Source organism: Gastrolobium bilobum, unplaced genomic scaffold (assembly GCF_033153095.1).
Source record: "Gastrolobium bilobum isolate Gb01-03AN ecotype WA unplaced genomic scaffold, APGP_CSIRO_Gbil_v1 utg1171, whole genome shotgun sequence".
Taxonomy (NCBI): domain Eukaryota; kingdom Viridiplantae; phylum Streptophyta; class Magnoliopsida; order Fabales; family Fabaceae; genus Gastrolobium; species Gastrolobium bilobum.
This window is the reverse complement of record NW_026898272.1, coordinates 208,912-236,249: the sequence shown is the minus strand read 5'-3', so window position 1 is coordinate 236,249 and position 27,338 is coordinate 208,912. Positions and strand designations below refer to the sequence as shown.

The window sequence follows — 27,338 nt, the reverse complement described above, 5'->3', positions numbered from 1 at the left end:
TAAAACGCATGTTATTTCTAAACCATCTTGTTTAACCTAAGCCTACATTGTGAACTTATGTTCAGTTGTTAATAGATATTTTCATTCCATCATTAATAAGTGCTTAAATTATTGCAGAGTTGTCATTCATAAATATAACAATTTTATAGCAAATCATTGAACATGCTTGTAAATTTAATTTGACATATTTAGCTTACTTGCAGTACAGCCTTTGTTTTACGTCTTTTTATTTTTATTTTTACTTTTTCTTTAATTTTTTTTTCTTCTCTTCCTATCCAGGAAAGCCATAGAGTTAGCATTTAGAATGGGTAAAACAATTGGGTTGTATGGATTCCCTTATCTTGTGAATGTATATGATGTAAAGATATTTGTAGAGCGGTATACTGGTGAAGGAACTGTCTATGCTATCAAGATAAGAGATGGGATTCCAAGGGCATTTGCTATTATTCAATTCACCTCTGCTAAGTATGCTGCATCTATGATGTCCTTAGCTAATAACAACAAGCGAAAATTGTGGTATGACACCTCCTACCTAAAGGCTCGGGAAATGGAAAGAGATACTGTGCCAAAGCCAAGAGCCTTTTTGCATAGTTTGGCTGATGTGAAACTGTATTTTGGCTGTCAGATCACAAAGGGAAAGTTCTCTGTTTTATGGAAAAAGGTGGATGTTAGTGTAAAATTTGGGTTTGGAATGAGAAAGTTGAGCTTTCGTACGAGAACATTTGGAAGGTTGAGCTGCATCGACCACGGGGTGAAACTGCAAAGTATCTCCTTATTCAGGTTGTTAAACTTAACTTTTTTTTTTTTTTGATAACATTAAACTTAACTTTTATATTAGTAAAGAATATACTTTGTTTTCTTAGTGAACTTCATAATAAGTGTAGTAAAGAAAGTGACTATTGCCCATTGGAGTTGGCTCACCTAGTCACTGCCTGCCAGTGACAAATACATGGCTTGGATTTAGGGGCGTAAATGGGCTAGAAGGCCTACTAGGGGCCTACAGCCTGACCTATATTAGCCTGACCTGTCCTACTCAATTTCCTAAATAGAACAGGTTTAGGCTTTTAGAAAAGTCCATTTAAAAATTAGGACATAGGCCCATTTTAAAAGTCTGACCTAAAAGCTTGCAGGTAGTCTTTTTATTTTTTTAAAAGTGTAAATATTTATGATATATATTGTTCGCTTAAAGACATATTCTGAGATCATGATTTGTAGCACTAATTTTCAAAGTAATAAGATTTATGTTATTTTAATAAATAATAAATATTTATTTAAAATTAAAATATAATATTAAATTAAATTAGTAAAGAAAATGTAAATTATATGTATATGGAAAAAGTGTTTGTCATTTTAAATAACATAAAGTTATGTCATTTTAAGAGAAAGATAGACTTAGGGTGTTAACGGGCCGAGCCGAGCCGAGCTTTGATCTTAACGGGTCAAGCCTGTATTTAAACGTGTCAGACTGACCTTAGCCTGTTACCTGTTACGAATATAATATTAGCCTGTGGGCTGGTTCGTTTACAAAAAATAAAAGCATGTCTCAAGCATGTGGCCTGTTTATTTATTAAAAATAAAAATATTACCTTCCAATTTGTAGCAGTATTTAGCCTATTAATCATGCACTGATATGTATTTTTTTGTAAGAAAGTAATAGTTGTTTCTTTTATAATAAAAAAAATTAATATTAAAAAATCAAAATAACAACAGCACCTTTACTTTATTTTACGTTGTTTTTCCTTAATTTTCTTCCACATCCTAGATTTTTTACATTAAATTTTCTTCCATATTCCTTAATATTCTAGATTTTTTACACTAGATTTGAACCCCACCAATAAATTATTTTCCAAATTTTACATTAAATTTTCTTCCACGGTCGCCGCCATAAGCATCATTATAAGCCGTGGAATCCGCATGGCTTATAAAAATAGATGATGAACATGACTTCATTTACCTGTTGGTGGGACGATGACTTAGATCGGGGAGAAGAGATAGAGCAGAGACAGAAAACTGAGAAAAGGATGTTGAAATGATTAATGTAAAAATATAAAAAATAAATAATTTTAATGTATACGGGCCAGCCTCCAAGGCTTCTAGGCCGGGCTTGGCTATGGAAGCCTGAGGCCTTTTAAATAAAAAGGCTTTTGCATGAGTATAAGTCTGGGCTTAATAATAAAAAAAGACGAGCCGAGCCGAGCCGAAACGGGCCGGTCGGGCCTAAGGCCCCTGATAGGCCCCTGGCCTTATTATCACCCCTACGATAGACACAAAAAATATTTTTTTTTTAAATTTAAATTAAAAAAAACCACCCACTTTCTCTCTCATTATTTCACATTCCTTGTGTCTATCTCTCTCTTAAAATGACATAACTTATGTCATTTAAAATGACAAACACCAAACCCTATGTATATATACATATATGAAATTTTCATGTGATCTTTATGAACATTATTTCATGTGTTGTTAATGAAGATATTATTTCATGTGATCTTTGTGAATAAGAAATTTTATCTTTTATATTTCAGTTTGGTTTGGGCCTATAAACTTTAGTTTGCAGCTTGGTAGGCCTTATAGGCTTTAGGGCATGTTTGGTGTGATGTATAAGGCTTGATAGTATAAGCTTATACTATACATTATGACATTTTCAGTTGTTTGGTGTGATCATCGTATAGTATAAGCTTATACAGCAGGATCCCTTTATACATCAAAATGATGTATAATTTAATCCGGCTTAGGAGTGGTGGATTAGGCCTGATAAGGGGTTGATGTATTAATATTACTTACAAGTACAATTCTCAAGAACTAATATATCATTTCAATATTTATATATTAAAATAATTTTTTTTAATATATTAATTTTTAAAATATTTGAGGATATTATCTTATACAATATCATACCAAACGCTGGATAGTATTAAAATTTAATCAGGTCTTATACTATACTATGCATCAAACATGCCCTTAGTTTTTATAATAGGTGAAGTCAAACCTATAATTCAAGTCTTTGATAGGCTAATAGGCCAAAGTACAGACTCTACATGTTTTACATAGGCCTAACCTGGCTCATTTACACCCTTACTTGGGTTTGAATCTAGAGGTCTCCTATTGGTTGGCTATCTTTAAGTCTCCTGTAGGTGCTTACTAAGTCTGGGAGCCTGTGGACAGCGGCAACCATCCCCTCACCCTAAATTTTCATTTTACCAAAAAAAAAAAAAAAAAAAAAAAATTCTACCAAAGTTGAAGTTGCAAAGATAACCATTTAAACTATATTGAAACAGGCCACTTGATAAGGATGAAGTGAGGTTTGTAACATGTAGAAGTTCATTGGTTGAAATTGAATCCCTTGTATGCAAAAAAATTCTGGTGAACCAGAACTGATACCTCAAATGAATAAAATAATAAAATAACACAACTTGTGGATCTTTGTGTTTTTAACTTTTTATCAAATAAAAAGAAGCAAAGAAGAATTTATAGATTCTGTAGAAGTTTCTTCAGTAATTTTAACTGAGGAAAATAATTTGCTAATTCAACGAAGAATTTTGTATGAGAAATTATCAGATTATAGTCAATAAATCCCTTGCATGATATGTACTTTGCGTTTACATTTGCATAGAAGTTTTGTGTTTTCTGAATTGCATGTGGCTTATAATGCATTGTTTGTCTCATTTATACGTCGCATGAACTATAGCAGTTGTTTTGTATGCTTGTTTAGTCAGTGTCTAAATTTGTCAGAAGCAAAGATTTCTCCTACTGTTTAGTTTAGAAGAGCTTTTCCCTGATTCCGATAGCCATGATTAGTTTTGTCTTTGGGAAACAAAATTGATTTTTGATTAAACTGCGTTGGTTTGTGGAGTATTCATACAAATGCTAAAAAGAAAATACTTTTTTGTCTGGAGTTCAAGGTGAATTGAGATTTCTAACTAAAAAGAAAAGCAATTTTGATGTTCAGAAATTGTTCTGCAAGTTTAGTGAACTTAAAAATTTGTTTATGGGGCATTTATGACTATTCTACGAGCTATATATGTTTCACCCTTTACTTACGCAATGAGACTGTACAATTCTTTAAGAGAAGCCGAGTAGTAAGATTTAAAGCAATATATTTATTGCTACTACTTTTTGCACTCGCAGTGAAATGACAATTCACATCTTGAAATCTAGCTTCATCCTACAATTGGATATGTAAAACTTGAAAAAGGGTATTCTAATATATTATAGAATTGTAAATAATCTGTACAAAGGGTTCTCTATTTATAGAGAATATTTGACCTACTTTTAACCTAATGGGCTTGGCCCAATACAACAAAGAGCTTGGCCCAATACAACAATAAATGACTAAATAAAAACTAAATAATAACTAAATCAATATTATTTACAACACTCCCCCTCAAGCTGAGGAATAAATATTTATCATTCCCAGCTTGCTAGTAAGTTCTTGAAATCTGTCTGAAGGAAGCCCCTTTGTTAATAGATCAGCCAATTGACGCCCAGTGGGAATGTATGGAGTGGTAATCAACCCGCTATCAAGTTTCTCTTTGATGAAATGGCGGTCAACCTCAATATGTTTAGTCCGATCATGTTGAACTGGATTATGAGCTATACAAATAGCGGACTTATTATCACACAGCAGCTTCATAGGTCCCTCACATTTTATTTTGAGATCATCAAGAACAATTTTCAGCCATAGTAACTCACAAATGCCTTGAGCCATAGCTCGAAATTCAGCTTCTGCACTTGATCTGGCAACCACATCTTGTTTCTTACTTCTCCATGTCACCAAGTTACCGCAAAGAAACATGCAATAACCAGTGGTAGAACGACGGTCAGTCACGGATCCAGCATAATCAGCATCTGTGTAGACTTCTAAAGATAGATTGCCATCACGTCGGAATAACAATCCTTTACCAGGAGTACCTTTAAGATACTGAAGAATTCTCTCTACTGCCTGCATGTGTTTTTCTTTTGGATCGTGCATAAACTGACTGACAACACTAACAGCATAAGCTAGGTCTGGTCTAGTATGGGCCAGATATATCAATTTCCCAACTAGCCGTTGATATTGTCCTTTATCAAATGGAGGACTCTCTTCTTCATAGCCCATCTTGTGATTCTGCTCAATAGGAGTATTAGAGGGTTTACACCCGAGCTTTCCTGCTTCTTTGAGAAGATCAAGAACATATTTCCTCTGGCTGATAAAAATTCCTTTGCTTGAATGAGCTACTTCTATCCCTAGGAAATATCTCAGTTTCCCAAGGTCTTTGATTTCAAACTCAGAGGCAAGCCGTGTTTGCAGAATCTGTCTCTCCACAAAATCATCACCTGTGATAATAATATCATCAACATATACAAGGAGCACAGTAAGCTTCCCATTTTGGGAGTGCTTGAAGAAAAGAGTGTGATCTCCTTGGCTCTGTCTGTATCCTAAGGTCATCATAACCTTAGTAAATCTTCCAAACCAAGCACGAGGTGACTGCTTCAATCCATACAAGGCCTTTTTTAATCTACAAACTTTATTTTCCCCCTTCACAGAATCAAAACCAGGCGGGATTTCCATGTAGACTTCTTCTTCTAACTCACCATTGAGGAAAGCATTTTTCACATCAAATTGATTTATATCCCAATTGTAATGGGCAGCAAGGGATAACAAGATTCTCACTGTATTCATCTTTGCAACTGGAGCAAAGGTTTCTTCATAATCAATGCCATAGGTTTGAGTGTAACCTTTGGCCACTAATCGAGCCTTATATCTCTCAAGAGTGCCATCAGAATTATATTTCAGGGTATAAACCCATCTGCACCCTACTGCTTTCTTTCCGTTGGGTCTATCAATAACCTCCCATGTTTTATTTTTCTCCAAAGCATTCATCTCATCTTGCATGGCTTGAGCCCAATTCCTATCTTTCAAGGCTTCATGTACTGATTTTGGGATTGCAATAGAATCTAGTGCTGAAACAAAGCTTTTGTGCTGCACAGAAAGATTAGCAGAGGAAACAAAGTGGGAGATAGGGTATTGAGTACAAGAGGGACAGGAGGAACAAGTTTTCTTGTGACAAGATCTTTTTCCTTTTCTAAGAGCAATAGGTAAGTCATCAGAAGTAGAAGCAATGGGTAAGTCATTAGAGATATCAGAAGAAATAGACAAATCATGAGAGGAAATAATATTAGAATCAGAAACAGGAGATTCAGAAGAAATAGGAGATTCAGGACTTATCAGTGGTTCAGACGATTGAGGTTGCTGGTGAGACAGTATGGGTTGTATCTCAGGTGTATTTGAAGGTTCTGACACACCAGGAGCAGACACACTAGGAAGAGAGAAGATTGATCCAGACTCAAAGAAGGAAGGGGACGAGTCTTCTGAAGAACTATTCTCCCCCTGACGATGAGGACCCAGGAAATAAGATTCAGATTCTTGAAAGGTGACATCCATAGAAACAAAAAATTTCCGACTTGGTGGATGATAACACTTGTACCCTTTTTTATAAGGGTTATAACCAAGGAAGATACACTTAAGAGCCCTAGGATCCAACTTACTCCGATGTTGTTTATGAACATGGACAAAGGCAACACATCCAAACACTCTTGGTGGAAGGCTCTGCAATATGGGAACAGAAGGAAAGAAGGAAGTCATGGAATGAATAGGACTGATATTGTTAAGGACCCGTGAAGGTAAACGGTTGATCAAAAAAGTTGCAGCTAATACTGCTTCTCCCCAATAAGAACTAGGAACAGATGTCTGAAAAAGTAGTGCTCTAGCAACTTCAAGAAGGTGACGATTTTTCCTTTCAGCAACCCCGTTTTGTTGAGGGGTATCAACACATGTGAGCTCATGAATCATACCTCTGTCTGAAATGAATTGTGACAGGCGTTGATTGACGTACTCAGTACCATTATCAGATCTGAGTCTTTTAATACCCTTACCAAACTGAGTCTCAACCATGTGATGAAACCGAATAAATATCTCTGGTACTTCAGACTTGTCTTTCATCAAGTATATCCATGTTATCCGAGTACAATCGTCAATAAAAGAAACAAACCACCTAGCACCTGAAACACTGTGCACTTTAGAAGGGCCCCAAACATCAGAATGGATAAGAGAAAAAGGTTCTCTGCTTTTAATAGTGCTAGAAGGAAATGACACTCGATGGTGTTTTGCAAATTCACAAACATCACAATGAAAGGTCTCAACCGACTTATTGAGAAACAGAGAGGGGAACATAGACTTCAAAAGACTAAATGGTGGATGCCCGAGACGCTTGTGATGGAGCCAAATCATAGACTCTGCAGTAGAAGGATGACGTGTCATTAATAACTGATTTTTGCTAGCATGGTCTGGAAGGAGATGATACAACCCATCCTGTTCATTAGCAACTCCAATTGTCTTCTTCGTGGTAAGATCCTGAATAAGACAATGAGAAGGAAAAAATGTGATAGAACAATTCAAATCAGTTGTAAGTTTTTGAGTGGAGATAAGATTAGTAGAAAGCTGAGGAACATAAAGAACATTTTTAAGAAACAAGGAAGGTTGAATTTGAATGTTACCAGAACCAATAACTGATTTATGGGATCCATCAGCTACGGATATAGTATGACTACCAACAGTAGGATGATAAGAACAAAATAACTCAGTACGACAAGCCATATGATCAGTTGCACCAGAATCCAAAATCCATGAGGTTTTAAAATCAGTGCAAGAAGCAAGAAGAGATATAGAACGTGTGCTCTTACCAGATAAGATCGAAGAACTATCATGCTCAGCCATTCTTTAACAAAAAAAGTTAACAACCAGCGATAAAATCAACCAAACAGAATATCAAATGACCTCTGATCAGAAAAATAATTACAGATCCAGACAGAAGACAAGAAGACGAGAAGAATGATGGTGGTCCGGTCCAAAAACACGGCCGCACGCGCCTCCACGCGCCGGAGAAAGGAGCTGCGCGTGGGATTCACTCGCCGGGAAAGGGGCGGCGCGTGAGAGCGCGTGGATGGGCTTCGCCGGCTGAGATTTTTCTGGTGTGGTCGTCCGGTGAGCGCACACCTGTCTGTGGGTGGTCGCGGTTGAAAAGTCGCCGGAAAGTGGTCCAAACGGTGAAGACAGATCTGATTGGAGGCGATCGGAGGTGTTTCGGTCGTTTGTGGCGGAGGAACACTGCGTAGAATGATAGATCGGAGGAAAAATAAGGTCAACAATGGTCCCCTTGGTCCAAAAGGTCCCCGGAAAAATTTTCCGGTGGCGGCTAATGACGGCAAGAGGCAAAGAAATTAGGGTTTTGTTAAAAAAGAAGATAATATGTGCGGAAGCAAAGCCCTCAGATCGAGAGCTCTGATACCAACTTGAAAAAGGGTATTCTAATATATTATAGAATTGTAAATAATCTGTACAAAGGGTTCTCTATTTATAGAGAATATTTGACCTACTTTTAACCTAATGGGCTTGGCCCAATACAACAAAGAGCTTGGCCCAATACAACAATAAATGACTAAATAAAAACTAAATAATAACTAAATCAATATTATTTACAACACATTTATATTGTCTCCTAAATCAAAGTAATTAAATTATGTTTGATGACCTTATCCTGATGCTAAAAGCCTATGGTCTAATTATTTGTTGCCTTTCATGTTCTGCAAGTTTTCCAATTGAAGTCATTTCTTATCAATTCTTCCACAACAGTGTGTAAGATTTTTGGTTTTGTGCTGAATGAGTTATCACTTGTTGGAGATAAACATATTTTTGCAATTTAATATTTACTGCAATACGTATTACTAAAGTGAACATTTTCATCTTCAATTGTGGACTCATCTGTTCTTGTGATTGTCTCTGCACTGTAATTGCATATTACTATGATTGCTTCACTCGACATATGGTAAATCTTATTCATTTCTCTTCAATTTCTAGTTATTTGGTGCTCCCCGCGTTTTTAAGAATGATGTAGCCAATTCAGCAAATGTATATGAAAATCCTTTGTTCAACTTCTTTAAAGATACCCCTGATGACCAATGGATCCGAGCAACAGATTTCACACCTTTCAGTTGTATTGGGCAGTCTTCTGCTTTATGTCTGGAGCTTCCACATGACCAAAATTTTCCAAATTTCAGGGAAAATTTTGCTGATTATGAAGAAAGTGAGAAGCAATACACTTTAGAGACAGGAGTTCCTTTTTCTAGTAATCAAGGTGTTGTCCCCATTGTTGCTCCTCCACGAGGCACTCAAATACCATATGACATCTTGTTTAAAGTTAATTCATTGGTTCAACATGGGTGTCTTGCAGGTCCTGCACTTGATAATAAGTTTTATCATTTGGTTGATCCATGTAAAGTGGACCTTGCATGTATTGAACATGCTTTAGAAAAAATTTATTATTCAAAGGAACTCTGTTATGAACCCTCAAAGTGGTTGATTGATCAGTACATAAGGTACCTGACATCAAGGAATCCTCCTCGGTCACCTACGATATCCTTGGATACTGGGTTGGTATATGTTCGAAGGGCTCAGATCACACCTTGCAAAGTATACTTTTGCGGTCCAGAGATTAATGTCTCAAATCGAGTTCTTCGGGAGTTCCATAAAGACATTGATAATTTTCTACGTGTTTCATTTGTTGATGAGGAGTTGGAGAAAATGTATTCAACAGATTTATCTCCACGTACATCTGAGAACAAGAAAACTGAGATATACACAAGAGTGCTTTCTATCCTTAGAAATGGCATAGTTATTGGTGACAAGAAGTTTGAATTTCTAGCATTCTCATCAAGTCAGTTGAGGGAAAGTTCCCTCTGGATGTTTGCTCCTACAACAACTGGATGTACTGCTGCATCCATTCGGAAATGGATGGGAGATTTTCGCAAGATTAGAAATGTGGCTAAATATGCTGCTAGGCTGGGACAATCTTTTGGTTCATCTACTGAAACTCTAAGTGTCCCCAGGGATGAAATTGAAATTATTCCTGATGTGGAGGTTACACATTATGGAAACCACTATGTCTTCTCTGATGGAATTGGGAAAATATCTCTTGATTTTGCCAAGAGAGTGGCTAAAAAATGTGGCCATGACTACCCTCCATCTACCTTTCAGATTCGATATGGCGGGTACAAAGGAGTTGTTGCTATTGATCCCACATCATCAGTAAAGCTATCACTGAGGAAGAGCATGCGCAAGTATAAGTCCAGTAACACAAAATTGGATGTTTTGGCATGTAGTAAATTTCAGCCTTGCTATCTGAATCGGCAGTTGATTACTCTCTTGTCGACCCTTGGTGTCGCAGATTATGTTTTTGAGAAAAAACAAAAAGAAGCTGTTGGTCAACTGAACACCATGTTAATAGATTCATTGAAGGCACAGGAGGCCTTGGACTTAATGTCTGCTGGGGAGATGACTAATGTTTTGAAGGAGATGCTCAATTGTGGCTACAAGCCTAATGTTGAACCATTTCTTTCAATGATGTTGCAAACATTTAGGGCTTCAAAACTGTTGGAATTGCGACTTAAAACTAGGATCTTTATTCCAAATGGGAGAGCAATGATGGGATGTCTAGATGAAACTAGAACTCTAGAATATGGCCAAGTATATGTTGGATTTTCTAACAACAGGGTCAGGGGTCTATCCAATGATTATGTAATTACAGGTAAGGTGGTAGTGGCAAAAAACCCCTGCTTGCACCCAGGCTGATGTGCGTGTTTTAAAGGCTGTGAATGTGCCAGCTTTGCACCACATGGTGGATTGTGTTGTTTTCCCTCAAAAGGGGTTCAGGTAAATATATTTCTTAAATATTTCAAACATTATGCATTGTCAATACTATTTTATAGGTTCATATGTGATCTATCTTATAAATCTTGTGCAATCAAATATTCTAGTCTCTAAAATTTAAATCATCAAAATTGGTGAAATAATGATTAGTTAGCTACAATCTACATTATTTTCGTATGTTTTTGGGTGTGCATGAATGTGTGGGACAGGTACCTCTTTTTTTTTTCTGATTTTGAAGACTAGGATTCAAACCCAGAATTTACAGGTTCTGAAATGAGAAGGATACAAACAATTAACAAAAAGAAAAAATAGCCCAAGCTTTTGAGAGGCTTGGTCTCTCCCTCATAAAATCATAACTCAAATTCTGGTTATCTGTACCAAACCTGCCCACTTACATTAACTCACTCTCCTTTAATAGAATCCACTCACACTCTCCCCTGCTGCCATGTATCGCCAGCTTCACATATATTGAAAATCATTTTAATAAATATGATATGCTATGTTGTTGTTATTTCTAACTAAAGATAAATCCATACTTAAAATTTTCTGGATTATTTTCTTCTTTTTCCTTGACAGGGTGTCAATTCCATTTCTTCCTGGAACATTGCTATTTTACAATAAATGATGACTCCTTTTACTGCTTCATCTATAACTTCAAAGATTTGATGTTTAAATATCCTTTATATTTGTTAACACACCTATTTCTGTATTTTCAAGTGTTGTAATGTAAAAGATTGATTTTTCAGGTTTTTTTTACATAATTGCTGCAAGGCAGTTTATCTGTGTCTTGTAATTTATCTTCTTTACCTTCTTCGCTGAATATACTTGGCAAAATTATTTCCATCCTTAAATGTTTGCTCTGATTTCTGAACGTGTGGCATCTACCTGAGTTGTTTGCAACTTTTGTTCCCTGTGAATGAAAACACATCCAGAAAATTAGGATTAGAACAGATGTAGCTTATGTGGCTTTGAATATTTGGCAGTGTTTAGAATGTTATTATTTTTCAAGGATTTCTCTTGGAAATTGAGATGTTGCTTTTTCCTATTGTCTTTTGTTTTGAAATTTCCTTTTAAACTGATCTATTGACTCAAATAACTGATTTTCAATATCAGACCTCATCCAAATGAGTGCTCGGGAAGCGATCTGGATGGAGATATCTATTTTGTTTGTTGGGATCCTGAATTGATTCCATCACGTCAAATTCAACCAATGGATTATACTGCCGCCCCAAGTAAGGAATTGGATCATGATGTGATGATTGAGGTATAATTCTTAGAGCATGACATCACTAGGCAATCTTTCCATGCATTCTTTATATTAGTTTTGGTTTTAGAATTTCTTGTTACAATTATATATGATCTTTAAAGTTGTTTTGATATTCCAAAGTAGAATGGTGACTAATGGTAACTACGTTTACTTCTCTTGGGTAGGGAACTCCCCCAATTGATAAACCTATAGACTATAGTACTCCTCTAGGGTAGAGTAGAGTACTCCTTGGACATGGTTTAATATAAACTTTGAAGGAAACAAAATATCAATAATTAGGCAATGAGGACTGGCACAGCTGGTCAAACGTTCCGCTCATGCTAGTTGTGACTTGGGTTCGATTCTCAACTTTTCTTCTTAAGTAGGTAATCTGTAATCCCGCTTTAAATCTTCATTGAGGTTGATGGTCTTCCCTAATCTTTGTATAGGGCGTGCCTCTCCTAATCTAAACATAAATATACCATATATATATATATATATATATATATATATATATATATATATATATATATATATATGTAATTTGTTATTTAAAAAGCCTATCAAATGTTTACACCAACAGTTTATTTATAGACTTAACATAACCATGCACCTTAATAAGAGAACCTTATTATAAGCTAGTATAATAAAATCCCAAGACAAGAACAACAAAAACAATCTCGAATTGAAAATCATAATTTAAAAACTTAAACCCTAAATTAAAATAATGAAACTAATAAGCCAATCTATATGTCATGCTCTCTGGATGAGATGAACTATTCTTCGGGGAGTTAAGAGATAGGTAATGATCCAAAAGGGTAGAATGCAGTTGATGAAGTTATCCTTTCTGATCCATGTATCGCTCAATGTAGGACAACCCAGGCCTGAGCTTGAGGGGGAGTATTGTAAATATTTGTAATTATTTGTATTTCATATCTTAGTGTTTCCTTATTATTACATTAAGATTTCAGTTTATTTCCTTCCGCCCATATGGCCCATTAGACTCTTATGTATACTGTAAATCTTTGTAATATAATCTTAATCATTGTTAAACTAGTATCTCGTTATTTGTAAGATAATCTTAATCATTGCCTGAGAATTTTCTCTGTAATCTAAAAGTTACCATTTTCCATTATCAAATTTGCATGTCATGTCTCTCATGATCCCCACATATTTATGTTCACCATTTCCTTTTCCATTGTCCTCTTCTGAAATTTTAAAAATTGTTCTTTTTTTGAGCTGTCATTATCATTTAAAGTAACTACTCAAACCACCTCAATATTTAGTATCAACTTTTTTTTTTTTTTTCTGCCACGTGAAATCTAATATAACCTATGACATGCTTTCTTGGTGCAGGAGGTTGAGGAGTATTTTACCAATTACATAGTCAATGACAGTCTGGGAATAATTTCCAATGCGCACACAGCATCTGCAGATAGAGAACCCTCAAAAGCAATGGCTGAACCATGTATAGAGCTTGCAAAGCTATTTTCAACAGCAGTCGACTTTCCAAAAACTGGTGTCCCAGCTGTTATACCTCCTCATCTTCATGCCAAAGAATATCCAGACTTCATGGAGAAACCTGACAAACCCACCTATGAATCACATAATGTAATAGGTAAGCTTTTCAGGGAAGTGAAAGAAATTTCATCAAGTACCAACTCTATTACGTCCTTCACTCGTGAAGTGGCTAGAGAGTCATATGACCGTGACATAGAAGTTGATGGCTTTATGGATTATGTTGATGATGCTTTCCATCATAAAAGCATTTATGACTACAAGTTGGGAAATCTAATGGATTACTATGGGATCAAAACTGAAGCTGAAATCCTTAGCGGAAATAGTATGAAAATGTCAAAATCTTTCACCAAAAGAAGGGATGCTGAATCAATTAATCTGGCTGTAAGGTCCCTAAGGAAAGAGGCCCGGACATGGTTCAAAGATAGCAACAGTGGTGCAGACTCTGATAGTGATGATGTATATGCAAAAGCTTCTGCATGGTATTATGTTACTTATCATCCAAGTTACTGGGGCTACTACAACGAAGGTATGGATAGGGAGCATTTTCTAAGCTTCCCATGGTGTGTTTACCCTCATCTTGTCCAAATTAAGAAGGAGAAAACTAGCATTAGAAGTTCTTCTAACATATCCTCCTTGGAACACAGTTTCCGGCAAGGGTTGCATTTGAATTGACTACTCTGGACGTAGTGCAGAAGCAGCTTCTGTACATATTGATTGACTTTGCATGTATATTCTATAGTGATGTTATAATATTGAGTGGATAGAGATGTTGTATCAATCATCTCCTTTTTATAATTTGTAAATCTGCCTAAGACCCTTCAGTGGTATCCATTATGGTTTTTCTATGTCTTTAGTTGTATTTTCATTTTCTTTTTGAGAAATTAATTGATATTGGAAGGAATATATTTTAATTTCAAAACATGGTATGCTTGGAAAAGTCAGACTTATTTTATGGAGGAAGTTCGGGGTACAAAATTAAAGTCCCACCCCCAAGATCACAAAAGGAATTAACTATCCCCGAAGGAAATGAATCTAATTAATACATAAGAATAATTGTCATAAATGATATATACTAACCAGGGAATAGAGGTGTCAAAATTAAAGCTCGCGGGTAAGCCCGCAAAGTATTATATTTGACCTTAATCTTTTAGGGTTTTTTTGTGATAGGACTTTCTTTAGCCCTAACCCTCAAAGCCCTATAATTTAACGAGCTGGGTTAGGGCTGACTTGCGGACCAAATTTTTTCTTTAATCAAAATTTTCATTATTTAAAAAACTAAAAATTATATAAATTTAAATATTTATAAATATAAGTAAAAATTATTGTGAATTTGATACAGAATATAAGAGAAAGTGAAATATAAAAGAAAGAAAAATAAAGTGTAAAAAAAATTAAAAGAAAGAATAAAATAAGAATAAGTACAAGCAAAGAGTCTTATATAAGAACCTATTTTAGATACATTTTTAAACATGGAAGTCATGAAAAAACAAAGAGTCACATGTTATGAACTATGTGAAAGGCCATTCATAATCCATGAAAGGTCATCCATAATCAATGTGAAATGTCATCCATAATCCATGTGAAAGGTCATCCATAATTCATGTGAAAGGTCATCTATAATATTTTACAATACCCCTTTGGATGTATTGTACAATTCAACACACCATTAGTGTGATGATTATAGCATATATCAAAGGTCATGAAAAACAAAGAGTCACATGTTATGAACCATGTGAAAGTTCATCCATAATATTTTACAACAAAAATAAATTTTTCAGTAGTGATATGTTTTAACAGATATTTTCAACTACGCATTAATAAAAATAAAATTTTCTATTGACATCTAAAAATGTTATACATCCAAATTTGTATTGAAACATATCGTATACAATGCACTTTAGTAATTTTGTGGATAATAATAACTAAATTTTTTTTTGTAACGGTAGTAGTTAAAGAAAATCAATTATTTTACTTTCAAATATATAATATACTAAGAACAGTTATTCAATACTGGTATTAAAATAATTTTTCTATCATTACTTTTAGTTTTTCACTATAATTGTTGTATTCTGTTATGACTCTTGGTGAGAAAATCTTTATTTGATAGCATCATTTAATAATGAATTTAGTAATAGTAGTAACTAAATTTTCACTTATATTAAAATTTTGTTTACATCTTCACTTGTATATTTATGTACAAATCTATTTTATTAAAAAATTAAATTATAAAATTTTTATAATTTGTATAAAATATATTAAGAAAGTGTTAAAAATTTATTTGTTAAAATATTTGTTAATGTATTGAATATGATAAAAAAAATTATGAAATTATAATTTTGGATGGCCCGTGGGTTGACCCTAACCAATAGGGCTTTTGGCCTGTGCGGATCTTGATTATTGAAGTTCATTTAGCCCCGTAGACTTTTTAGCTCTAACCCACACGGGCTAGGGCCAAATGGGACAGACTGACCCATTTTGACAGCTCTACCAGGAATTTCTCTCAATAACCATACGTTATTAACACTTCAAACTATATACGTTATTAACCATGATTTTTTTTTTTTGCATCAGTCAATTCGATCATTTTCCCTTTTATTTTACATGCATTGATTGTTCTCGTTTAAGATGCCTTAAGAAGAAAAACTATACACGAAAAGATTTTATTTTTTTTTCGTTTTTGAGTTACATGAGAAATAGCACTAGGGTTAGAAAAATTAAAAAAAAAAAATAAATTGGACCGGTGCAACTAGGAATTTAATACTAGTAGTCATATGCATTTGGACATTTCTTTATAAGAAGAATAATATAATGGGTTATATTTATCTCATTTTACATGAGATAACTAAATTTCTCCTACACACATAAAAAGATGGGTGGACTTCACTTTTTTTTACTCTCTCTCTCTTCTCTTACCTACTATGGGTTCCACTTACAATTTTATTTCTATAACATAAGATAACTATTTTTCTATAACGTAAGAAAATTATTTCCTTAACATAATATATCATCAAACAACTCAATTGATATATCTCATTAATAACACAAGCTGAATAGGTGAAAAATCCTATATGTGGGAAAGCCAATTTGTCTTAAAAAAATAATTATGATCCGTATACTAAAAAAATAGTGTATTATTGAACTACCCTTACCAAACAATTATTAATTTTGGTGACATTGATGAAAGGTGATTGTTTTTGGGTCTAGGCTAGTGAGTAATTTTTCAAGAAAGTGATTAATTTTTTTCACACAAACATACATCATGAGTCTCTCTTATGTTTACAATACAAGTTCGTCTATCCATCATGAAGAACTGATCACAAGAAGACTCAAACCAAATTAAACAATATCAGAAGTGATCTTATATGAGTTAAGAACTGTAGTTACCTTCTTTATTCCGCCAGTGTTATGAGATCACTTCATTCATTAGGGAATGAAATAATAGTTGACTTAATCTTTGGTAAAATCAAATCAGCATTTCTTCTAATTCAAAGTGTGTGGCTAATGCTTTTCCCTGCACATACAAAAGTTTTATTAACTTACCAATCTATTTCAATTTAAAATCAGGCTTTAATACATGGGTTCGATTTTGAAGGGAAAATCCATCCCAATCCCAAACAAATTGGGGTTTTTGCTTTGAAGGACCAGTCTTTGCTGATTCGGTGACTTTATTGTGGGTATTTTCTCTTTCTTTGCTTTTGATTCATCGTTTTGTTTTGCTTCAAATAAGTTTGATTTTTTCCTCTAGGATCACAATTGCTCATTTTTGTGGTGCCGATCACAAGTTTCTTTTAAAGCTTGGGTAATTTATCTGTTTATTCTCTCTCTACAGGATTAGAAATTCTCTCAATGCTTAATTTGACTTGCTTGCTTCTTTCTTTGTTAGCATTCTGATGTTCAGTTGGTTTTGTTTTAGTATGTTCTTTGCTCCCTGATGTTCTTTACGATCTTATGGGGTCTCTAAATTTGGTTGGTCTTGGATTCTCTGTTCATAACTTGGGGCTTGATTAGTTTACTCATTATTTTTGCTGATATTCCTGGCAAATTTTCCTTAAACCTTCCTTTTACTGTTTGATGAGGGTTCATGATCGAATCTTTCTTACAATCATCATTGAAGCATTCACTGTGCTAGTTAAGTTACATGTATTTTCATGTTTAATTTGTGTGCGGTTTTGATCAGTTCAATCCTGATCTAGTAATAACTGTATTGATAGATTGGAGTTTTCAAATAAAAAGGGAGGATTTCATCCTTTTAATAAATTATTTTTTTCGATGATTAGTCATTTCTATATATATATATTTTTTAAATCCTTGTTTGTACCTTTTAGCCTATACCACCAATATTGCTGGATGAGAATAAAAGAAATACCTTCTTTTGAATTTGGTTTCAATTTAAACCATGAATTTTTTTTATTTTATTTTATTTTTTTTGTAGCATCAGTTTTTGTGTCATATGTCTTTTGCTTGTTTTTGTCATGTGTTAATACACTATTAAACATAATATGTTTGGAGCACTAGTTAAGGCATTAGTCCTAAATGGTGATTAGTAAGCTGCTCCTAGTTTTTCTTGTGTTTATTGGTGCTTATTTCATGAATAGTATTTTCTTAGATTATTTGAATTAGAGCTGGCAAAAAAGCCCTAAGCCCAGCCCATTCAGCCCTAATAAAGCCCAATCCGTTTTCAGCCCTTTGTGTGGTAGGGCCTTCTTAGCCCTAACCCATAAGATCCATTCATTTATTGGACTGGGTTAGGGTTGGCCCGTGGATCAAAAACATTTAATTCATTTTTTATCCTATCACATAATTTTTTCGGGAAAACTATGTTCTCCTTTTCGTGAAACCCTAATTTTATTTTGTTCCGGCATAGAGCCTATCGCACACGCACCCATGTTTGCTTTTTCATTGCTCTTCGCACCCATCTCGCTTTGAAGTCGAACAACCCTAACCTGAGAAGGAAGCAGGAGCGGGAACTGCAAAGCAAACACTTCATATGTAGCGTTGCTTTCTCAGTAGTCTCAGCAGGTACTTTCTTGGATTCTTCTTCCGTCTCTTCGGAAATTGATGCCAACTAAAGGACAGTAATAATCACGGATCTTCTATTGTTTTCCTTCAATTGGACAAAATTAACTTTACCCAATGCAATTTCGCTAGGTTACCCTTACTTCGCCCTGTCAATTTCTCAATTTTAGTTTAGTTTATCATATTAAAAAAATATTTGAATTTGCATTACTTTTTTGAATTACCGGATATAGAGAAGTAGGTGCACTCTTGCCAAAAATGTCTTCCTGCTACCTTAGGGTCCATTGAGATTTATATCCTACTTTTTGCCATGAACCTGTGTTGGCATACTGAATTGTTCCTTCACTTTTTGTCGCATAAGTGAAATTGTCCATAAATATTCTTCTTGTTAAGCATGGGAATGGCCTTGAATCAATTTCTTCGAGGTAGCTCAGTTGGCAACTGAGCTTCCAAGGATTTGCTTGGGTCAGGTATTCAAACCCTGTCTCAAGCAAATTTTTAGAAAATTTTTGGGGGCCAGAGGACATGCTCTCTAGCAAATTTTTGAAAAATCTTTGGGGTCAGAGGACATGCCTCTCTCCTCGAAGAGGGGATTAGTCTCATCCTTCCTCCGGTAGCGAAGCTCAATGCGCTGTTCCAATGAGGAATAGTCTTCGGGCCGTACTCCGAAGACAAAGTAATGAGAGGAGGTTGAATGAGAATACCCTCCAGGTTATACCCAAAAAAAAAAAGTATTAAAAGGATCAAAATAATCAATACAAAATGCTTCCACACCAACTTTTACATTCCCCTGCATGGCTAAGCCTCATGAACCTGAATTCAACATCTATCCTCTCTTCTTTTACCGAGTTTTGAGGAGCAACAATTACACCCTCAAGTTCCTTAGCTCAAGCAACCAGAAGTTATTCAAGTGCAGCCACTTAATTTTGATCTTAGAGGAAGTGGCAGTAGTTACGGTAAGAGTGATGATGCTAGGCTCGGACGATGAAGATTGAGAAACCCAAATGATTCTATCAAGTTGACGACTTTATAGATAAGTATTTTTTGTTTATGAATTGTTTTTGGGATTTTCATTTCTGCAGCTGCTGTATGTGCAACAATCAAATACTTGTCATATATATACTTGAAAGCATTAAATTGTAGGAAATCATAACCATACACATGTCTGTACGTGAAGCGGCTGCAGAAATGATTTTACCTTGTTTTTTATTATTTTTTATTTTTCATTTGAAATTGGTTGGAAAGGATGAGTAATTGATTGCAGTTTCATCTTGTGAATTGCCAATGACTATTTATTCTCCTCAAGTATTTTGCACGCTTAAGGAGCTGGATGATTTTTCAGAGCATGGTTATTTTTAATAGGCCCACACGTCACTGGCCATGTTATAGGCCCTGCCAATCGTTTCCTAAGCATTGGGTTTTGAGATGATTTATGCATTTTACAATTGAGAACAATAAGCAATTGAGAATAATCACCCACTAAATTCCTTTTTACTATTGAGAACAATAAGCAATTCCTAAATATATTAGTAATTGGTATTGGAGACTATGGTTAACTACCATTCATATGACTACTTAGAACCACAAGTAATTGTCAATTTGATAAAAATTGAAATTTGGGATAATAGAATTATCTACTACCCGTTAAATCCCTACCACGCTATAATAATACTTTACATATGCTTTTCTTACATTTTTCAATGTATTTTGTAAAATATGCGACGCAAGTAAAGTGCTTATTCATTTTATAATCAACAAGTTTAACTTACGCGTTGCATGATAACCATTCTGTTATCTGGCACTGTTTCTAAAAAGAAACAATTATTTTCTATTTCTGTGCCTTAGAACAATTTCTGAGGGAAAAAAAAGTGTTTGATAACATGTTATATTTTTATTTCGAGAATGAAAATTGTGTTTAATAACACAACAAATAATATAATAAAATATAATTCCTATTAAGCATAATTTTTTTTCAGATCATCACTTTTCTTTCCATATGGTGGCGTGGTGGTGGTAATGGTGGCGATGGCGACGGTGGTTGGTGGCCGTGGTGGTGGTGGTGGTAGTGGCTGCGGTGATGGTGGTGGCGGCGTCGTGATCATGGTAGTGGTGATGGTGACGATAGTAGCTGCCACGATAGTGGTGGTGGTTGGTGACAGTGGTGGTAATGGTGGCACTAATATGGTGATGGCGATGGTGGCGGCGACGACGATAGTGGTGACGACAGTGACTGCGATGATGTTGTTAGTGGTTGGTGATAGTGGTGGTGACAGTGATGGTAGTGGTGGTGGTGGTGGCATGGTGGTAGTGATGGTGGCTGTGGTATCAGGGTGGTGGTGGTGACGGCGGCGATGCCAATGGTGGCGGCGGTCGTGTCGGGATGATGGTGGTGGTGATGGTGATGGTAGTGATTGAGAGAGACAAATGTTTCTCATTTTGTATTGGAACAAAAAAATTGATTCTTTTTTTTGTTCCCAACACAAAAATTAAACTGGTTTATCCTGGGAACAAAAAAAATAAATTGATTTTACCAAACGAGTTTTCTATCCATTTCTGTTCCAAGGAACAGAAATTTAAAAAAAAAAATCATTCTGAGAAGGTTGTCATATACATCCTTAATCAATATCAAATTTAGTTTTTGAAATTGAGTTGTGACGATGATATCATAAATGCAATCCCCCACTGATTTTTTTTTTTTTTTGATAAATCATTGATATTTTTCACGGGAAGTAATTCTATTCGGGGCAAGTGCAGAATCAAGATTTTAAATCTCTTCCAAAATGATATCGGAGAGGATCGAATTGATTTTAATATCTATATTATCACTTTTGGACTTATATTGACTTGAACGTGGAAAATGGTATCACGAGGCATTTTGGCCTTATATAGCCATCTCGGCCACCTCTAAAGTAACGAATTGAAGGATTTTGCTGCAAAATAAACATATTCCACTTAATTACACCTCCTTACACAAATACTTGATTATTGGAGTATTTTACATGATACTCTCCATTTGTTCTACTAAAGGCCCACAAAAAAATAACCTCTAAATAAGGGCTTCATCAACAATATCATCCTCAACCCAAATATTCAAGACTTATCAATTACCATCCTCAGCCTAGAGGAGTCATTGTTATCACTATGGATTACATAATACCATCATAAAATTACTTACAAATCAGCCTTTATTCTCAATCAATCCTTGACTATTTGTCCACTCAAGTCTGTCATTCTATAAAAGAAGATATTCCCCAAACTTAACATGAAAGCTAAGGGAACAGTGACCGTTATGCCACTGTTCCCATTCTTTATTACCTAAATGCCACGACAAAAATCTTATTTCCCTAACTGTCACGCAGGCTAGTTCGCTGGCAATTGTAGAGAACTACTCATGGTGATGTGTCAGCTTCGTGATGGAGCACAAGTTCGCTATTGACACAGGCGAACTTGGGTGCAATAAATGCTGACACGTATGACAAGTTCGCTTTCCACCTCAGCGAACTAGATGTGCCACGTGTCTGATATGCACCTAGTTCGCTGCTGGTTCAGGCGAACTCATTGCCATGTGTCAATTGGCACACAGTTCGCTGAGTGGGACAGCGAACTAGGTGGCAAGTGGCAGGCCCCAATGCAGTTCGTTGTCACTATAGCGAACTCTATGCCACGTGGCAGCCCCCTGGAAGTTCGCTGGTACCTGTAGCGAACTACCTGCCAACAGTTACAGTTCACTGGACTAGGTAGCGAACTCAGTTCTATTTAAACCAACATTTTTCCTTCCCAGACCCACTTTGTGTCCTTCTCTTCCGTTTCCCCTTAAAGGATCCATTTTTGTTTGTTATTTTTTGTTATTTCAGTACATAATGAGTGAGAGTAACAATGATGTAATATGCATTCTATACTACAATGGGAGAAGATATTTTGGACCGAACGGTCAAGTGTTTGAAGGAGATACGAAGATGTTCTGCATGAGTCCGTGTTATTCCTATACTGATCTGAAGAAAATAATATACAAGAAGTTGAGGTTACAACGAGGTCAATCCCTGTCTCGACTAATTGCTAGATGCGCTTCTGGTAACCCGGTGTAATGGGTTGCTGTGGAGGTGGTGGAGGATGAAGATGTGTCATTAGTAGTTGATGCATTTTGACAGCATGGAGAGTCCTCATACATCGAGTTGTATGCGGAACTAAACTCCGGTGGAGAGGCAAGCACTCAAATTTCTGTCCCTAGCAGTTACTCCATAGACATTAACAGGGAGCCGCAAGTAAATCCGGATGATATGCATGTCTCACCCCCACCACCATCACCCCTGTTGGATATTTGTTATACCCAAATTGTTTAATTGATTTAAAATATGTTTTGATGATTACAATCAATTTAATGTTAATTTAATTGATAATATTTTATTGTCTGATTTGAATTAATATTCAAGATAATTGAAGATTGCATGAAGATTGAAGAAGATATGGAAGATATCATGAAGATATGGAAGATATCATAAAGATAGAGAAAAGCATGGGATCAATATTCAAGATAATTGAAGATTGCATGAAGATTGGAGAAGATATGAAAGATATCATAAAGATTGAAGAAGATATGAAAGATATCATGGAGATCGGAGAAGATCATGGAATCAAGTAAAGATTAAGATTGATTTTATCTTTTTAGATTTCATGTAAAAGAGAAATAAAATATTCTTTGCCAAAGATTTAGATTAGGATTGCATTGCATGATAGAATAAGATATTTAAGGTTTATATATCTTTCATTTGAAAAAATCAGAAATCTTATTTTTGAAAGTTGCATTTAAAATTTCATTCAAGAGTAAAAGATTTCTGATTAGATTTTGGAAAAGATTTTAAATTTAAATATTATACCTTTTGGGCTTTTAGGAAAGAGAAAATATTATTATTATAAATAGGGCTCATTGCATATTATTCATGAGTGGAGAAAATACAATATTCATAAGAGGAGAAAACACAAGAGAGAGAAATATACAAGAAAGAAAAGAGAGAATAAGATTTTCAAGATTAGGATTCTTTCTTGTGCATCAATTGAAGAGTTTTCTCAAGAACATTCATTCATCCTTTGGCAAGGTGAGTATTTCTCCATAAGAATTCAAATTACCTATCTGCTTATTCAAGAAGCACATGGTATTTCTATTATTAAATCTTTTTGTTATCTTAGAGTTAAGCTATTGTGCATGAGTGATTGATTCTGTCTGAGTTGACAGAAGGTGGGTTATTGGTGAAGTGTCATTTGGGTGGCTGAGTAGTCATTCAGAATTGGGTGTGAATTATATAAGGATAATGTAAAGCTAACCTTGTACTATTGTTTTTGGCTCTTTTAGTGAAATGCTTTTGACCAATTGGAGAGTTTATCCATATTGGTGCCATGGGTTTTTACTCCTCTTAAGCCAAGGAGATTTTCCCACGTAAATTGATGTGTGATTTTGGCATGCTTTATTTTCTATTTATTATCTTTGAAAATCTGGTTTTGTTTTTAAAAAGAGGCGAAAATTTTATAAACTCAATTCACCCCTCTTGAGTTCATCTGGGACCAACAATTGGTATCAGAGCTTGTTTCTCTTGTATTTCAGGTAACTCCTAAAAGAGAAGATCCAAGATGAACAACATGGACAAAATCCAAGAAGGACTCTCAACACAAAGGCCTCCTCTGTTTGATGGGAAATTCTACAGCTATTGGAAGAATCGTATGGAAATATTTATCAAGGCTGAGAATTACCAAGTTTGGAATGTGTTCAAGAGAGGTGACTATGAAATCATTACTCGAGATGCCAAGGGAGATCCAATTGCCAAACCAGAGGATCAGCACATGAATGAAGATTGGAAAAAGCTTGAATTTAATGCTCAAGCAATCAAAATCCTTCATTATGGACTTGGACCACATGAACACAATCGAATTATGGGATGCAAATCAGCCAAGCAGATGTAGGACCTCCTATAAGTAACGCATGAAGGTACAAATGAGGTAAAACAATCCAAAATTGATATCCTTATACACCAATATAAGTTATTTACCATGAAACCAAAGGAGTCAATTTGTGATATGATAACCAGATTCACTAATATTGTAAATGAGTTAGGCGCCTTAGGCAGGGAAATTATAGTTGAAGAACAGGTCAGAAAGATTCTTAGAAGCCTACCACGGGAAGACTGGATGCCTAAAGTCACAGCTCTTCAAGAAACTAAGGACTTTAAGACATTCAACTTGGAACAACTGACTGGTTCCCTCATGACCTTTGAGATGCAGCTGGAACAACATAGGAATGAGGTATCTTTAAAGAAAGACAATGGAATAACACTTAAAGCTGAACACAAAGATGTAGAGGAAGAATCTGAAGACGATGAGGAACTGGCTATGGTTGTCAGAAAATTTAAAAGAATGTATAAGTCCTCAAAAAGTTGCAAGAAATAAGGGCAATCAGGTAAGAACTAAATCAAATTCCTTAAGAACTAATGAAGGGTGTTTCAAATGTGGAAAATAGGATCACATGATTAGAGAATGCCCAGAATGGGAAAATGTGTATAAGAAAGACAAGAAAACTGACCAAATGAGAGATCAAAGGAAATTTGGAAAGAAAGAACTCAAAAAGGCAATGATGGCTGCATGGGGTGATTCTGAGTCAGAAGAAGACTGTTCTGAAAATGGTGAGGCTGAAGCAAATCTCTGTCTTATGGATGGAACTGATTCAGAAGCTGAAAATGAAACTTCAGAGGTAAATTTTCAAGAACTGAAATTGTCTAAACATAAATGCCTAAAAAGCACTTGGTAAAAGAATTGACTGATTTAATGAGCGAATACTTATCCTTGTGTGAAGAAAAAGATGAGCTTTTAGATGCATTTGGAGATTTAAAGAAAGAACTTATAGAGTTTACTGAAACTAATAAAGAATTGAGCAAAGAAATAAGAGCTTGAAGGCTGAAAATCTAAAGTTGAAAAATACTATTTTGGAACAAGATAGTAATTTAACTTTAGAATTAAAGAAAGCTCAACTAGAGATAGTAAATCAAAACAAGACTGATTTAGATGTTGAAATTAAAGAATTGGAGGGCAAGGTAGAAGACTTGACTAAAGAAAAAGATGACCTCCAAAATAAGCTAGAAGTTGCCCTTAGGACCCCCAAGGTAGATATACCCAATGCTGTTGAACAAGAATTGCAATAAATCTAGGCATGAGTTAGGATTTGAAGAAAATAAGAAAACTCCTTGAAAAACAAAAACTAAGCATGAAGATGTGTATGAGAAAAGAGTATGCTTTCATTGTGGTAATGTAGGACATTTGAAATATGATTGCATGGCTAGATTCAATGCTTATGAAAAGAATATCTCATACATTAAAAATAAAAACTCTATTTTTACATGCAAAGTAAAACAAATATGGATTAGAAAAGATGAACTTTCTAATTTTGTTGCAAAGAGAAAAGGACCCAAGCTAGTCTGGGTTCCCAAATCTAATCATTGATTTAAGAATGCAGGTTGGAGTGAGGGAGAAAAAATCATAGTATCTTGACAATAGTTGTTCTAAGAATATGACAAGATATATTTTCAAATTTATCTCGCTCAAACCATTTCAAAATGGATGTGTAACTTTTGCTGACAAGTACAAAGGTAAAATTATGAGCACAAGTAAAGTTGGTAAGTAACCTACACACTCCATTGAAAATGTTTATTATGTCAAGGGATTAAGGCATAACGTTAAGTTGAAAATCATTTTTTTTCATGATCATAACATTGGTAGTATATCAACTTAATCATATGTGTTTGCTAATGTGCTGAATTTTGACATTGTTGAGCTAATTTCTTCATAACTTGAGCTAGAAAAATCATTCTTTGATGAAACCAGTTGATATTGAAAGCTAAGATGATGAAGTTTTATTCTGGATATTTTCATAATTTTTTCTTAACCTCTCTGTTCTCATAAATTTCGAGAAAGTAAGTGCTGAGTTCTAAATTCTGTTTTGAACTAGTTAATTTTAAACAGTCATAACTTGAGTTATACAAGTCCTTTTTGGATGAAACCAATTGCATTGAAAAGCTAATTTAATAAGCTTTAAGACTGAAAAATATCAGAATTTTTGGATGTGTATAATATTCTTAGTTGGACTGTCAACGTGACTGAAATGTTGATTACTCTATTTTTAGATAGCATACTTTAACTTGTTATATCTTGAGTTGTAGAATTCCAATTTCAGTGATCTATACTTTGTTAGAAAGCTTAAGATGTGTACTATAATATAAAAACAAAAACAAAAAATTTAATTGAGATTTTTCCTCCCCCAAATAATTGGCTAGTTTTGATGATAGATAAAGCACTTTTGATATTTGTTAACCTAATTTTTTTCACTACCATATTCAATTGTATTTTCCTCACCATTCACTTCACATGATTTCTTGTTACATGCATTCTGAAGTGTATGCTTTAACTTTGTTGTTGTTTGTCATGTTTGTGAGGATATATATCTGTGTGTGATTTTCTTTGTGAGGAAGCAATCTAGAACTTGTATGAGTGAAGCTCAAGGCTCGCTAATTAGGATGTTTCATGAGTAACTGAAAAGGATATAGGTCTTCTTTGGTCGTTTGAGCATTTCAAGACAACCTTAACAGTAATTTTTATCCCTAGTTACCCCATTTGAGACTTCAGCCTATTTTTTGTTGATTAAATCTCATATGCAGCCCTTTGTGTTTTAATTATTACAAACCTTTTTTGTATGGGTATGCATAGTTTCTAGATTAAGTGAATGAATTGTTAGAGTACAAAAGAAAAGTACATAGGGGGAATGAGAAAAAAAAA

At 34.8% G+C, this 27,338-nt stretch overlaps 1 protein-coding gene across 1 annotated transcript; it reads left to right on the top strand.

The window, feature by feature from the left end:
- Positions 1-304: 304 nt before the first annotated feature.
- Positions 305-14,188, top strand: LOC133314380 (RNA-dependent RNA polymerase 1-like). The gene is given in 6 exon segments (XM_061515862.1): positions 305-698; positions 701-780; positions 8,897-10,663; positions 10,665-10,747; positions 11,858-12,008; positions 13,347-14,188. Coding segments are annotated over 6 exon segments (3,312 nt in total). The 3' UTR covers positions 14,184-14,188.
- Positions 14,189-27,338: the final 13,150 nt, after the last annotated feature.